This window comes from Cyclospora cayetanensis, unplaced genomic scaffold (assembly GCF_002999335.1).
Source record: "Cyclospora cayetanensis isolate NF1_C8 unplaced genomic scaffold, CcayRef3 CcayRef3_contig_107, whole genome shotgun sequence".
Taxonomy (NCBI): Eukaryota; Apicomplexa; class Conoidasida; order Eucoccidiorida; family Eimeriidae; genus Cyclospora; species Cyclospora cayetanensis.
This window is the reverse complement of record NW_020312045.1, coordinates 24960-39778: the sequence shown is the minus strand read 5'-3', so window position 1 is coordinate 39778 and position 14819 is coordinate 24960. Positions and strand designations below refer to the sequence as shown.

The 14819-nt window shown below is 54.2% G+C and overlaps 2 protein-coding genes across 2 annotated transcripts; one reads left to right on the top strand and one right to left on the bottom strand.

Annotated features, from left to right (window-relative positions):
- The first annotated feature begins 227 nt into the window (after positions 1–227).
- On the top strand, positions 228–2405 carry LOC34623210. Its single transcript, XM_026333890.1, has 6 exons — positions 228–349; positions 548–626; positions 901–1177; positions 1438–1574; positions 1709–1764; positions 2168–2405. The coding sequence occupies exons 1-6, from the start codon at positions 228–230 to the stop codon at positions 2403–2405; spliced, it is 909 nt and encodes a 302-aa protein (XP_026189675.1).
- A 2061-nt stretch (positions 2406–4466) lies between these two features.
- Positions 4467–12742, bottom strand: LOC34623211 (the record flags this gene model as incomplete). Its single annotated transcript, XM_026333882.1, has 17 exons — positions 12505–12742; positions 11536–11848; positions 11136–11228; positions 10791–10881; positions 10570–10595; positions 10015–10123; positions 9785–9859; positions 8915–9479; positions 8522–8665; positions 8271–8335; positions 7775–7868; positions 7396–7622; positions 7144–7185; positions 6774–6904; positions 5947–6511; positions 4906–5040; positions 4467–4652 (listed from the first exon to the last, which is right to left on the bottom strand). Coding segments are annotated over exons 1-17 (3099 nt in total), but the record flags the coding sequence as incomplete, so codon positions are not given.
- Positions 12743–14819: the final 2077 nt, after the last annotated feature.

The window sequence follows — 14819 nt, the reverse complement described above, 5'->3', positions numbered from 1 at the left end:
GTGGGGGTGATATTGGTGCTGCTGCTGCACCAATATCGCAGCAGCAGCTGCAGCAGCTGCAGCAGCAACAGCAGCAGCAGCTGCAGCAACAGCAGCAGCAACAGCATCACCCCCCCTCCCACTCCGCCATCGTGCCGCTTCCCTTGGACGTTCCTACCGCGTTCAGCCCCCTCAGCTGCAGCAGTACCACCACTCAGAGCAGCGTGGAAGGCAGCAACCTCACCTGGATGGCGGCCTTAGTGGCGCTCTCAACAGCGCCCACTGCGCTGTCGTTCGCTCTGAAGGAGCTGCTGCTGCGTTCTTACGAGAAGGAGCAGCAGCTGGACGCCCGTGAGGACGGCAGTCGGCTGCTTCCGCTGCTGGAGCATAGGCAGCACAGCGCGCACTCATCACAAGAACAGACGCATTCTCCAGAGCGCATCAACACTGCCGACGCTGTAAACGTTCCACAGCCGCTGCAGCCGCTAGACTTCCAAGAAGGCCGCAACGGCACTTCAGGCAGCAGCCCGGGTGCAGCAGAAGCAGACAGCAGCAGGCTCAATCTGCTGCTCGTGTGCTGCTGTGCGACGCTGAGTGCTCTCTTTTGGTGCTGTGCGCTGACTCCCCTCAACGCGTATCTCATCAAGGTGAGAGCCGCAGCCTGCAGCAGCCCCCGTCGCCTTTCTCGTCTGCTGCTGCTGCTGCATGACGGCTGCCACCGCTGCGCCCCCTGCTGCAGCTGCAGGAGAATGCAAACAGGGACCGTGGCTTGCCTCGGCGAGACGGTTAACACTGGCAGGCTCTTGAATGCCGATTTCTCACGCGCTTGTGGGGTCACTTCGCGCTGGCGCCGCAGGAAGCGCGTGCGTGTGTCTCTTTCGCATCCCTCTCACTCGCTCTCCTTCACAAGGGGTTCCGCAGGGGGAGCCTTCCTGCGCAACGCCTTTCGCTGATTCAGCCTGCTTGCCGCGGGTGGGTATGCGGCCGTCCATCTCCATGCCACACACGGCGCTCTGCGACTTGCAGGAACCTGGAGAAAGCATCTCGAACTTCCTTTGGGATGCCTTTCGCTGCTTCTGCGGAAATTCGTCGTACTCGCCTCCTGGATCGCCGCTTGCACCCCCGCAGTGTCGATACGCCGCCGTGGCCTACGGTGCGTACGCCACGGCAAATCTCTTCTTCAATATATCTGTGTTAGGTGAGTCTCCCAAGGAGCCTTTGGAGTCTCCACGAGGCGGCACTCTTTCTGCCCCACGGGGCTCTATTTTGGAGCGCACGATGTGAACTTTGTGAAGTAGTCGCTTCTAAATAGTCAGCATGGTTTTTGCTACCCTTGCACTGCGTGGCATCCCCCAAGGGTCCCAAAGAAACGCCTCCTCGGCCACGCCGCGAAGAGTGCCGGAGCGTCTCGCTCGTGCAGTTGCGTGAGCTCTCTCTTGTGCATGCGCATTCTTACAGCTGTCGTTCTAGAAGGCTCCTCTCTCCTCAGCTTCATGGCCATGAAGGCCATACTGCCCGTCTCCCTGCTGCTCTACGCGGCGAACAAGTGGCCGCTGCTGCCCGAAACAGATTCCCATCTTAGTTCCCCAATTTTGGTATGCAGGCGGCACTGCAAACTCCCGTCAATAATAGGCTTTCTCTGCCCTGTGAAATCCACCCAGTGCAGTGCCCTCACGCTTGCAATTCGTTTACGGCTTAAGAGCTATGTGTGCGTGTTCGCATGGTGCAGCTTTCCCTCTTTCTCGTGCTCACTGGCGTTATCTCCTTCCACTTTGAGTCACTGAGGTGCACATACGCCTATCGAGACTCTAATCCGCCGTGCTGTTGGCCACTATCTCTAAGGCGTTAGTGAGGCGTTAGTTGTTGAACTGGAAAGCAGGCTACCCGAACAAGGGGCTATGAAGTGCTAGCTCGCTAACCAGTCCGCCTGGCACGAGCAAGCAAGAATCCATGTAGCGACGCATGCTGACTTGCTAAAAGCTCTCAGGATTCTACCTGTACACCAGCACGCGCTTGGTGTGCCAATGCCCAAGTGGCAAAAGTAGTTGGCCTCCTCCAAGCAGCCACTCCCCTTTTTGCGCCTAAAGATGGGGGCAGCCTTCAGGGCTGCTTGCCTCGTTTGTCAACGTTGCACCATTCGAATACTGCACGCAGAGTTATATATTGGCTATACAAATATCTTTCAAAGAGAATCTACCGGTGCATGCTCATATCGAGAATGTATACAGGTTGCGTATATGTGCACACGGCCGTCACAGTGTTCACGTAAAAATGCATATAGGCCTGGTTTTCTGGCTTCGAACGACGCGGAATCCATGTTCCAGGATATTCAAATACAAACGTATATTCTCTTAAAGAGTGTGTGTCTGTACCTAAGTCTACACGTAAATGGCTTCTGGGCACGGGTTTCAGCAGACGTCGCGTGAGCCTACGCGTGAGTGTTTTTACCACTCCACATTGAAATGTGAGCACATGTCGAGACTCATAATAGCCATTGGTCTGTAGACAGCAATAATATGTGTGTGAATACTTTTCGGACGTCGTTACTTTGGCGGGGCCTGTGCTCCCTTCGAGCATCTTCGTGCGAGGCGATTTGAGACAAACCCAACCTGCCCGCCACGTTTTGGAATGAATGACCCCCTGCACTCTCTTTAAAGCCCTTAATAGAGTGACGCAGCGATCTGTACTGCTACCACAGAGGTATAGGCAGGCATGCACACCCTAACGGCAGCGGTGGACACGCGAGCACATTCCAGAGCAGACGATCAAAGAAGACGCATGGCACGCACACCCAACATGTGGAAGTACATGCTGAGTACTTAATCCAACTGCAATGGCGAACCCCATAGGGCCATCTCCTTGTACTCGTGAGCCACTGCCTAATCTCCCTCGCCCAGGTTTCCGCTACGCTCGGAGATTCGTCCATCCGCATCCGTGCTTATATGCATGCAGATGGGCAATCGCGCTCAAGGCCAAGGCGTGTACAAGTAAATGCATTCACGCAAGGTTTAGGCAGAAAAGACCAATACTCCATACTTTACGATTGTTGGTGGATCTGTGTGCCGTCCCTCGGTAGCTCAATGGGGGCGTGCAAAACAACAGCAAAGGCGATATCCCCGCAACCGAAAACACGAAAGAAGGGCTCTGCTCATGATGAAGCGCATCCATCGCACAGGGCCTTTCGTCCCCAGTCGAACTATCTGGGAGCCGTTTTTGCTCTCGCAATACTGGAGAACGCGTTGTGTAATTGCTGGATGGACTGCACTTACGGACAAGTGAACACGTCTGATAGGCCCATAAATCTACAATAATGAATTTCCGCACAAACTCACAATGCGACCTGGCACGCATGCAAGATATGCAAACGCCTTGTAATCTTCCCTCGTGCATCAATGAGAAATTGTGAATGTATGAACGCAAGTGGACTGCGAAGGGAAGGGAGAACAAAGGCTATACAGGAATCCTCCGTTGCCGTGCAGCACCTCGCAGCAGCAATAAAAAGAACTAAAAAAGGGCAGTGCGCACGCCATGGACGCACTTGAAAATGATTCCATACAAGAACTGGCATACAACATGACTTCTTACAGTCTAGCACCACGAAATCAGACAGGACACCGGTGCAAACGGCCGCATAATGGGCAAAATGAGGCCATAAGGCGACATATATGTATATACATATATATACATATATTTTCTTCATGGCCAATAGTAAAATTACCTGAAAATCGGCACCAGTGCTGTGGGCTGCTGCCGGCGTGCTGCCCTTTATATGCAGCCTACGTGTTGGGGGAACTTGAGGATGCACTAGCATCGGCAGCACTGGCAGGAGCTGCAGAAGTCCTCTTGCTAGTGGCCGCTGCTGCTAGAGCACTATCCGCCGTTTCCATTCCTTGCAGCCCTCCTGTTCCCAGTGCTTCGTACGGAGGGCGATGCGTTCCTGACGCAAGCGACCGTGGGAAAAAGGCGAAGCCTAAGCGCTTGACCACGAAGACAGCCGACAGAAAGAGCAGCACACCTGCGGAGAAAGGAGCAAAACTGCCCATACCGAAGACACATGCCTATACACCCCAGCACCCAGAAAACGAGGGCGGCTCGGCTGTTGTCTGAGCTTGCATCCAAACACGTCTGCGTGATGTTGATACAAGGACTCCTAAGTAGGGAGCAATCGGTGCTAGGGTTCTACAGCGTATCTCTAAACAATGTGCAGCCTCAACAGCCATGAAAACGAAGCGACATCCTACGCGCCTACCAAAAACGGAGCCGAGGCATAAAATGATCAGCCCGGAGACGTCTTCGTCATTCCAAGAGTCAGTCCAAGCGTCCCAGATTCTCTCATCGCTCGCCTTCGCCTCACCTCCTGCGGATTCGCTCCCCTCCGTTCCAGGAGAAGGCACGGGAATATAGCCCTTCACACTGCTAACCCGTCGCACCGTTGCTGCAAGCTCGTGAGGCGTCAGCTGCTGCCACTGCTGCAGTGACTCCTGCTGCTGCTGCTCTCTCAGCTGATGCAGCACACGGGATCGCTGTTCCGGAGACTCCGAATACACCCCGTAGGAAAGGCGAGACGCGCTTGCTCGCGGTGCACCTGGTGAACCTCGGTAAATAGTAGCCCCCAACAGCTCCTCATCAGCACCAATGCTGAAGCTGCTGTTGCTGCTTTTGCTGCTACTGTTGCTGCTGTTGCTGCTGTTGCTGCTGCTGTTGCTGCTGCTGGTGCTGCTACTGTTGCTGCTGGTGCTGCTCTTGCTGCTGTTGCTGCCATCGTCTGGGGGCTGCAGCGAGGCCGTGACAATGGTGCCTGAAGAAAGACAGCACCAACAGCAACAGAAACAACAACAACGATAACGACGCCCACGCGCGCTCCAACACACCCCAGCCCAAGACCACCAACACCTTCTGCATTATTATCAACACCCCCTATGCGACCGCAATGCCAACAGAAACACCAACAGCAGCAGTACCAGGGCCGCATCCACAAGTTTTGGTGGAAAGCACCGCACGAAACGACCAGCCGTCACTTTGCCGCCGCAACAACAAGTCGGGGCAGCATCCCTCCGCGAACTTGGTAAGTAAGCGCACACGCAAGCACAAAAAAACACGCAGAAAAGAAACACGCATCCGCACGTACGCTAGCAAAAATACGCAAGAGAAGGCTCAAGGCGGCGGGGGAGGCCTAGCATCCACGTGCGGCAGGAGGTAGGTAAGAGTATGTATATGATGCGGGAGTAAGTCAGTGAGTGCGCATGGACTGCTCTCGGGCTGAAAGAGCAGAGGGGTGGGGAGAAGGGGAAGGGAGGGAGAAGAAGGGGGAGAAGACGGGCTGTGTGCGCCTTGTCTGACTTGCAGCAGCAAGGCGAGATCCGTTTCAGCATCGACTGAGAAATTTCCGACCATAGACGTCACTCCAAAGTGCGGTTTGACCCAGAAGGAGGTAATTTCAGCTATGCCCGTGATGACAGCACCCCCCCCAACGGCAGTTTCACTGGAAGAAGACTTCACGGTGTCTGGGGAGGCGGCTGGACGGCATGCTGACGAGCGCAATTTGCGACTGGGGAGGCCTAGAGCAGCAGGAGGGCAATCTGGCAATTCCAAATTCGCCGAAAAGGCGCACAGAAAGCTGCGCGTGTAGGGAAAGAAGAGAGGAATTCTTGCAGCGGTGGCTGCCCCCGAATAAGCGTCCACGGATGGCGCTGCTTCTTCGGAGAAGTCTTGCAAGCGAGCACCCTGCAGGAGAAACTCGTTGAAGTCTTCATTTACATGAACAGAGAGCAGCGGGGAGTGCTGACTGCCGGCTAGCGGTGCAGCTGCGGAGATTCCCATGCCAGCTTGCACCGCTGCAGAAGCAGCAGAGGCTGCTTCTGCAGCAGTGCGAGCCGCTGCAACCGCCGAGGCAGCACTGCCAGAGGGGATCCACGTCAGCACTGCCTGCTGCCCAAGGAGCCGCGAAACAGGCGTCTTCAGCTGTACGCGCACTTCCCCGTCGGTCTGCAACAGCACCCGGTTCAGCTGCCGTCGCTGCTGCTGCTGCTTCTTGGCGCTGCTTGAGCCCGTCGAAACCAGCGCCACATGCACCAATCCGCTGGTGTCGTTGCTGCTGCTGTAGTGGGGATCATGTCTTCGAACTTGAACGAGCAGCAGGCCGTCAGGAAGACGCGAACGCTTGGGCTTAATGCGCAGCAGCACGTCTCCTGCGCCCTTCGTGGCTCCTGGAAGAGGCAGCCGATCCGGCTGTTGCTGCTGCAGCCGCATGTGCCGCAGCTGCATAACGGGCATCAGCAGACGCGTGTACGGGTTCAAAAAGACAGGATCGTCATTCAGAAATCCCGAAAAGGTCAGAGACACTGTGCATGGCTCTGTCACAGGCAAAATAACCTTCTTGGCCACGCCGCCACGTGGGGAAGCTGTCGCTTCCCTCGCAGGAAGAGACAGAGAGACAGTAGCAAACGCCTCGATCGAATCCTCTCGAATTTGAATGGGGATCCCCACGGGAGTAGGGTTGCCGGGAAAGCTCGGGGAACGCGCGGGGAAGATCCTGCACAAAGCACAGGGTGTGAGGCTTCAGGGAAGGCGTGCAGAGTAAGTGGTACAACCCCATCAGAAAAAAAAACAACTCTTCGTCTTCAGCCTTAAGCGAGGGCACGAGCCTTTCCTAAAGCGATGCAAGATTACACCCGATCGAAGCCTCAGATCCATACAAAAGCTCATGACGAGGCCTTTTGTAAAGTTCCCAGCTGCTAAGTGGACAGACACTTCAAAGAGGATCAGCAGCAAAGGCAGCAGCAGCAAGGGCGTACCACTCTCTGCCACTCTTTAAGATGCCAGCTCCCTTCGGAGCATTTGCTCTCGTGTTCTTGGCTCTAGAAGTCACAAGCCAAGATTGAGGCTCTATGCTGGGATCTGCCGTTTTCAGTGTCTCCGTCCACTCCTGAAAATCATGCACGACAAAATGACTGGCGGCACACAAAGTGGAGAAATATACTCCCAGCAACCCGAGCCGTACTAAATAGAGTGAGCAGCCACAGTATGAGGTGAGCAGCCGCAGTATGAGGTGAGCAGCCACAGTATGAAGTGAGCAGCCACAGTATGAGGTGAGTGAGCAGCCGCAGTATGAGGTGAGCAGCTGCAGGAGAAAGCTTCCAAGAGGAAATTTGATGAGAGTAGTACCTTGTCGAACTCTCCCAGCAGAAGCATGCAGATTTCCCCGGACTGAAACACAGACACAAACACACACAGAGAGCACGCAGACAGACATATACAGTACACTCTTGGCCTTGAACTCTAAAGCCGCACGTATCCTGCAGAACTTGAGCCTAAAGTAGCGCCCTCCCCCCCTCCCCCCCGGAAAAAAAAAATTGGCAAACACTGCAGCTGTGCCTGCAGCCTCTAGGACGTAGTAGACGCTGCGGAAGCTCTCACCGGCGTCTCTGGCGGCACTTTGAATCGCAGAAATTCGAGGCCATCCCTTTCCGCAGCACTGAAGTCGTTGTAGATCTCATTTTGATCCTTCTTCCATGCCTGATAAAGCGGCTCGACCTTCTGACCAGTACTCCGCTGCCAAGGGGCAGCAGAGCGGCAACTGCGCTGCAAAATGAGTTCATCGTTCAAGACATCTGCTGAGTGCCATGCACTCGTCAGCTCATACACTGCACACAAGCGCATGCATGCAATAGAATGGAGAGTGCACGAGCACAACTTGCACTTTCGCGAAAGCCCGCCTCCCCTCAGCCCCTTCAGACGCTTTACTACCATCTTCCCCCCACCCACCCCCTAGACCCCACGAAAAAAAACATGTTACCCTCGTGATCATCCTCGCCGAACTCCGAAGAGATGCCAGCGGGCAGGGGACGCTCTTCTTTTCGCACGAAGTCGCTGCACCTCCCTCTTTTTGCCTGCAAAGCAACACACCGCAACCCCCAAACTGCACCGTAACGCAAACACACAAGCGAAGAAATAAACAGACGGCGATGGAAGTGGTGCTCGACCCCCGCCATCTGCTGCTTCCCAGCTCCTACGCCCTCACAGCCTGGAGGCGCAGAGCCTCTCATTCGTCACAAATGACTCCCTGCCTCTCCATGCAGCGCACAAATCCCCTGGGATCCAACAACAGAAAACCCCGTGTACCCCGAGAGCGAGCAAAGTTCGACTCTCGCCATCCCCTTCGCACGGAGAGACACGAAGTGCTGTCAGTTTGAGACGCAGAAAAAGCCACACACAGCTACACGGCAGGCCAGACGACAGATCCGAGACTAACAGAAACAGCTACGAGACACAGCCGCGCTGACGGTGCTCACCACAATGCGCAAAGAATCCAAGGTCTGACATCCCACAGGCCAAATCGCAAAGTTTGCGATGCATCCTGAACCGCAGACTCCAGAAAAAGCAACCAGAATAAGCCTTCCAGAAGGCTGCTGTTGCTGCTGCTGCTGTTGCTGTTGCTCTTGCACTGCGTGTTGCGTCGCCAACATAAAACCCTGCAAAAAATAGCCAGCTGCCCCTCCCTCCTTCCTCCCCCCGCTTTCCCCCTCTCGAGCCTTTGATATACCCGGAGCCTGGTATCCCGCTGGAGCAGCGAGCAGCAAAATATCCGGCTGCACTTTTTCTGCAAGTTTGAATGCGATGCGAACGTTCCGCGCGACAAGGCCGTCGGTCAATGTGGGGCGCCTGGCGAGAGATAGCGGGAATTTGCCTGCATGCCAAGCGGGAGCGTGCAAGGAAAGAAAATATACTCAGCTAGCGATTTTTGATCAGAAGAGGCCGTCAGAGATTCTGAACCGGCAATTTTACGGGCTTTCGGAGCTGCCCCCCTTCCTCTCCCCCTCTCCGGGAGAAAAGAGAGCACCAAAAAGAAAAGCAGCCAAGGAATAGGGGGGTTTCTGTGGAAGTGACTGCTCCGTATGCGGCTGCAGCAGCCTGCAGCTCAAAGCACTCGACGAACCGTATTCGGTCGGCTTCGGGTTCTTGTCATCGTGTGTTTCCACGAGATACATCGCGCATCGAACGCCTTCCCTCTCATGAGGTATCACCTGATTCCTAGAACGCTCTGGAGCTCCCTGCGGGGTGCCCCAACCCCGCAACGAAGGCCACCAGGATGCGCTTGCTGTGAGCTGATTAAAATCCTGGAACGGTTCACTTTCGAAGTCGTAAGCATCCGTGGAGTGCGCATCCCGTGGATGGCGTGTCTGGGAACCCCTCTTACGGATCAGGCACGCACTTATCGGATTCGGATACGACTGAAAGGCGGCGGAATATGCCCAATCCTCGAGCCCCCCGTTCACAGGGTAGACGAGATCGGCGATTGGACCCTCCGGGTAATAAGGATGTGGGGGAGGCTTGAACGTCTTTTCTGCGCTATCGTCGTTCAAAAGCACGTTCAGCAAGCTGCCGCTGTGTTCTCGCTTCAGCCGCTGCAGCAGCTCCTCCCTCTGCTTGCGCTGCAAGGCTACGAAGTGCTCGGAGAGGTAGGGTGACATGTATTCAGTTGCACTGGGGCCTCCCGCCTCCTGCGCAGCAGCAGTCATCAAGAAAGAAGAAAAGAGAGACGATACTGGCTAACGCAACGAGGTACACACACACACGCACCCGTCTCCTCTTGTCCCTTGCACAGGTGAGTAAAAGGCACACCGCGAACAGCGCTACGCGCGCGGGGGAATAGTGGTAGTGAGAAAGGGGAAGGGAAAAAGGCAGAGAAGACGGGCAAAAGTCAAAACACCCGAGCAGCCTCTCGAAGAGCCTGCATTTTTAAAAGGTCTGCGCAACCCCCAGACGTCTCAAGGGCCCCCCGAAAGGTCCCAACTCCCTCGCTTGCCTGCAACCACTTGCCAAGCGCTGCAAAAGCTACATCGTCTGGCGCTCGCCTGCTCTGGAACGCGCCCCGTCCAATCTGAAATACAAAGCCAAGCAACACAGACACACACAGAAACACAGCAGGCATCCACAAAAGTCTGCCCACACCGCGAGGGCAGCCAAAAAAGGCGCATGCAAAGTCTCCCTCAACCCCACGGGCGAAGATCTTAACAACTGCGCATGCTTGCACACCGGATCTGCATGGTCGTAAGAACCCCAAGGCCTGGCAATCGCCCGCATCCCCCCATGCCAGGTGATTCCTCCAACGAAGAGGTAGCGCTCAAAAGCCCCCCCAACCAACCTGCGCAGCGCAGCAAGGACAGCTCGGCATGCAGAAACGGAGCCGCCCCTGAGTAGCAGTGCAGCCACTGTATAAATATGAATATTGCCAACGGACAACACGAGCAAAACACACACTGTGATACAACGCCAGAAACACCACATCCCTGAGGAGCAAGAGGCTACACTCCGATGATGCCCGAACACAGACCCCCCAAAATAGCCAGCCTTGCAATCCGACTGATTTCTGAGCTGGGGCCTCTAGTGTTTAGGATTTGGGTGAAGGATCTGCACAAAACAGCCTTGTAGCACCCGCATATGCAGACAGACAAATAAACACACCTGGAAGTGATGGAAGCAAAGCAGCTGGGATTGAGATATGGGAAGTCCCTGTTGGGATCGATTCCCCGTTCGCTTCGCGAGTGTCTCATGAACCCCCAGGGGTTAAAAAAAGGGAAAATCACCAGCAGGCGGTTAGTCAGCAGATAGAACACCTGCATGCACACCAGTTGAATCCAGGGTCCCTTTGCACGACTGTGGACGATCGAGCCGTTTTCTGTACCGGCCCTAGCACGTCCACTCGTTTCCCACTTGCACCCGAACGACGCCTTAAGGCCCTAAAACACTTGCTAGACTAAGGGCATGCACTCGAGCGAAGCACACTGTCGGGCATAGGGTCTAGGACGAACTTCTGCATGCACATCGAACTGAGAGGCAAGAAGCGCAGCCAAGTACACCGAAACCGTCGGTCCGACAACTTCGTCTCCATGCACCAACCCACTGCGCAAAAAAGCACACACACACACACACACAACAGGCCTGCATAGACTTCCACACCACAGGAACTGTATTGCGCTCTGCTTCGCGACTCTGATCTGCAACCCCTCGACCTCCCAGGGGGAACCCCTCAGCCTTGAACTGACACCGGAAAAACACCCTGGCGTGCCAACCCGAACCAGTACATCCTGAAGGATTTTCGCAAAGCATAGAGCCCCACGCTCCAACCTTCGAAGTGTTTCTAATCAAATCTTCACCTGTAAAAGAGGGTCGGCGTGCTTCGATTTACGGCGCTGCGGAGGCCCAGCTCGATAAAAGGCACTTGGCAGGTGGCTCGTCCACACATCAGCCTGCGAAAAACATAGCCACAAGGCTGTTCTCCCACAGGTACAGCCGAGGGAAAAGCGCGTAGAGGATTCTCCCTTCCCAACCGCTGCTGCTGCTTCTGCTGGGGGCACCAAACAGCGGCAACAACGGCAGCAGTAGCACCAAGAAGGCGCTCTACTACCCTGGGAAGCCAGAGGAGCGACGACAGAATAAAAAAAGAGAGCAGCAAAGCCGCACGGAGCTGCAGCATACATGGAGACAGCTGAATACGAGTCGCATCCACTGCAGCACGGGTAGATAGAGGAAGAAGAGCATGGCGGCAAAACCTACCCTGTGACTTCGTCCTCGAGGCCAAAGGCCTCCACTGCATCTCTGACTCGCACAAGGTGGGGGTACCGCTGCTGCAGCATGGGAAGCAATGAGCGAATTGCTCCGTATGTCAGGGGTAGCGGCTGCTTGCCTTGCAGGAGTCTATCTAACACTGCACTTGCCACTGCATGTGTTGCTTTCGAGGTCGTTCCCACGGCCCCTGAGGGAGAAGGGGATGCTCCTGATGCAGCATCTCCAGAGGTAGCCACGACTCGGCCATTTGATGATGCTGAAGCTGCCTTAGGTTGTGCTTTCGGGATAGGAGCAACCGCAGCTCGGGGGGCCCCTTCTTCCGCCTCATGAACAGCCTGCGCTGCAGCCGACTTTTCTGCCGCTTCCGAGGCAGCAGCGGCACTTGGCGCCGGCTGCGCATCTGACGGCGGAATCAAAAGCGTCGATGGGGCCGCGCCAGTCGGCGGCAGGAGGAGCAGCAGAGGCAGCAGCAGCTGCAGCGGGAAGGGGTGCGCAACCATGCCTACGGGAGGTGACCTGCCCGCAGCACCGCATGTGGAAGTCCTCTCCGCCGCTCTTCTTTGTTGGAACACCAAAAGGCTGCAAACGAAGGGTTCATTAAGGCAGATTGGCACCGGGGTCTGCTGCGGGCACCACCATTGCTGCTCCTCCAGACTGCGGGGGGGAAGGGCCCACAGCGACGGTCAGGCAAAAAGATCGCCGGAACCAATGGAAAGCTGACAACAATGCAACAATGGAATAATTCTCTCAAAAAGCTGCAGAGAATGCGGCTATTCATGCACCTGGGAGAGTGCCCTTGAGCAGGAAACAACGCAACGCCACGAGCCCTGCTGCTGCTATTGACCTGTTTAGGGGTATATAGAGCGGCTCAGTTTCTGGAGGTGAAAGTTTAGCGCTTCCTGATTAATGATCGCCGCATTCTGGAGTATGTGTAGAATTTCAATTCGAAATACTGGCAGGCCTCTGCGAATACCGGTGGCGATGGCTTCCTGGTAGCAACCGCTGCGTCAAAGGCAGCAGCGACTTGCATTAAACTTTTCATTGAATCCTGAGGAAAAAGTATCGCAATTACTGCGAAGGATGCTCTGTATGACAACAGCACTTCGCTCTCACTTGCACATTGCTTCCGAACACTCTTCCCACACCTTGCACTACACCAAGCTTCTCCTATGAAGCTCGTTTGAGGCACACACATATCTCAGCAACTCCTAAGCTCCCACACCAACCAATCACATCCTTCTTACCTCAAAGCTCTTTAGTCCTGCTTCCTTCCTTCCCACACCTTGCGCTACACTGAGCTTCTGCTACAAAGCTCGTTCGCGACAAACACACATCTCAACAACTCCTAAACTCCCACACCGACTAACCACATTCGTCTTCCCGAAAAGCTCTCTAGTCCTGCTTCCTTCCTTCCCACACCTTGCGCTATACTGAGCTTCTGCTATGAAGCTCGTTCGCGACACACACTCATCTCAACAACTCCTAAACTGCCACACCAACTAACCACATCCTTCTTTCCTCACACTTCTGCATTTTCCTTCCCACACCTTGCGCTACACTGAGCTTCTGCTATGAAGCTCATTCTAGACACATGTCTCAACAAGTCCTAAACTCCAACAGCAACTAGCCGCATCCTTCTGTCCTCACACTTCTGCATTTTCCTTCCCACACCTTGCGCTACACTGAGCTTCTGCCATGAAGCTCGTTCGAAACACACACATGTCTCAACAAGTCCTAAAGTGCCACACCAACTAGGCACATCCTTCTTTCTCAAAGTTCTCTAGTCCTGCCTCCTTCCTTCCCACACCTTGCGCTACACTGAGCTTCTGCTATGATGCTCGTTCGAGACACGCATATATCTCAACAACTCCTAAACTGCCACAGCAACTAACCACAGCCTTCTTTCCTCATACTTCTGCATTTTCCTTCCCACAGCTTCCGCTACACCAAGCTTCTACTATGATGCTCGTAGCGACACACATACCTCAACAGCTGCTCTTAATATGCAGATCGGAGTAACCGCCTTATAAATCTGGAGTAGGTATTCATCTAGGGCCAAAGTTCATAATGCTCCATATATCGGTGTGTTGGTAGATCCCTGTGCTTAAGGTCTGTCATTCCCTCAGATCGTGCTATGAGTGGCTCTTGGTATAACCCATGTTGGGTCGTGTGTGACGGCCCTCACACTTTTCTGATTTGCATTAGATGATCGACGGACCCATACACATTTGGCGAATAATGTCTTTGCAACAGCTGTGGTGGTTACCTGCGCTTCATATGCCCGCTACATTCTTTCCCCACACATGCCTACATGCATATGATTTCCCAAAGACCAGCACAGCCATCTACAGCGGTAGGGATGAAGTCGAGAGGATAGGCGCTTTGTATCTGAAAGCACTTGCAAGAAGCAAGATATGGAAACAGCCTGATCAAGTAGGCAATGGTTTCCTAAGTCACTGTTCTCAGATACACACTCTCCTGCTCCTTTCCTGTTCGTCAAGATAACCGTGAGCAACTAGGCAAAAGAGCTTTTGGCACTTTCATTGCTCCCAAGCACTGTATAGGGTTGAGATATACATAACACGCTTTCCACTACTAGTCTATGTGAGTAGGATTGAGCGGAAATGGCTTAAAAATTTGTTCGCTCTTACTTCTTATGTATTGCATGATAGCGTCAGCTCAATATACCGAGACCCATTTTGTCTCGTGGCGCATTAGATGCTATGTACAACTAGCTGTGAATGCATGGAGTGCCTAGAGGGTGCAGCTACGCACGGCAGAGCTGCCTTCCTATTCTCATGTGGAAACTCTGAGTAAAGTGGACAGGAAAGAGAGTTCTCATAGAAAACACTCCATAAGCGTGTATGAAGTTCGCGGTAAGTCGAGCTCAGTGTCTCCCTACGGAGGCTATAGATGGACTGTACAACTTTGCGAGGTTCACTACCAGATCTACTTTACAACACCTTGAATAGACGAACACAGGGCCCTTTCTAACAAACATCAAATAGCATAACGGGTGGAGTATACAGTGGCTACGTATACCTCTGATTGATATACGTGAATAGTGCGAAGAGCGAATATAGAACACCAATCCGCATCCCACCTGGTTTGGCGTGACTTGGCTACCATTGTCAAAAAGCATTGAGTTCCGACCCTTGGGATACAAGGGAAGTACAAACGGGGAATGAACAGGTCGTAGACTTGCTCAGCCTGGATCGCACATATTATTTAGCCACTGAAGTACCACGTTTCCACACCCATCTGACAAGGAA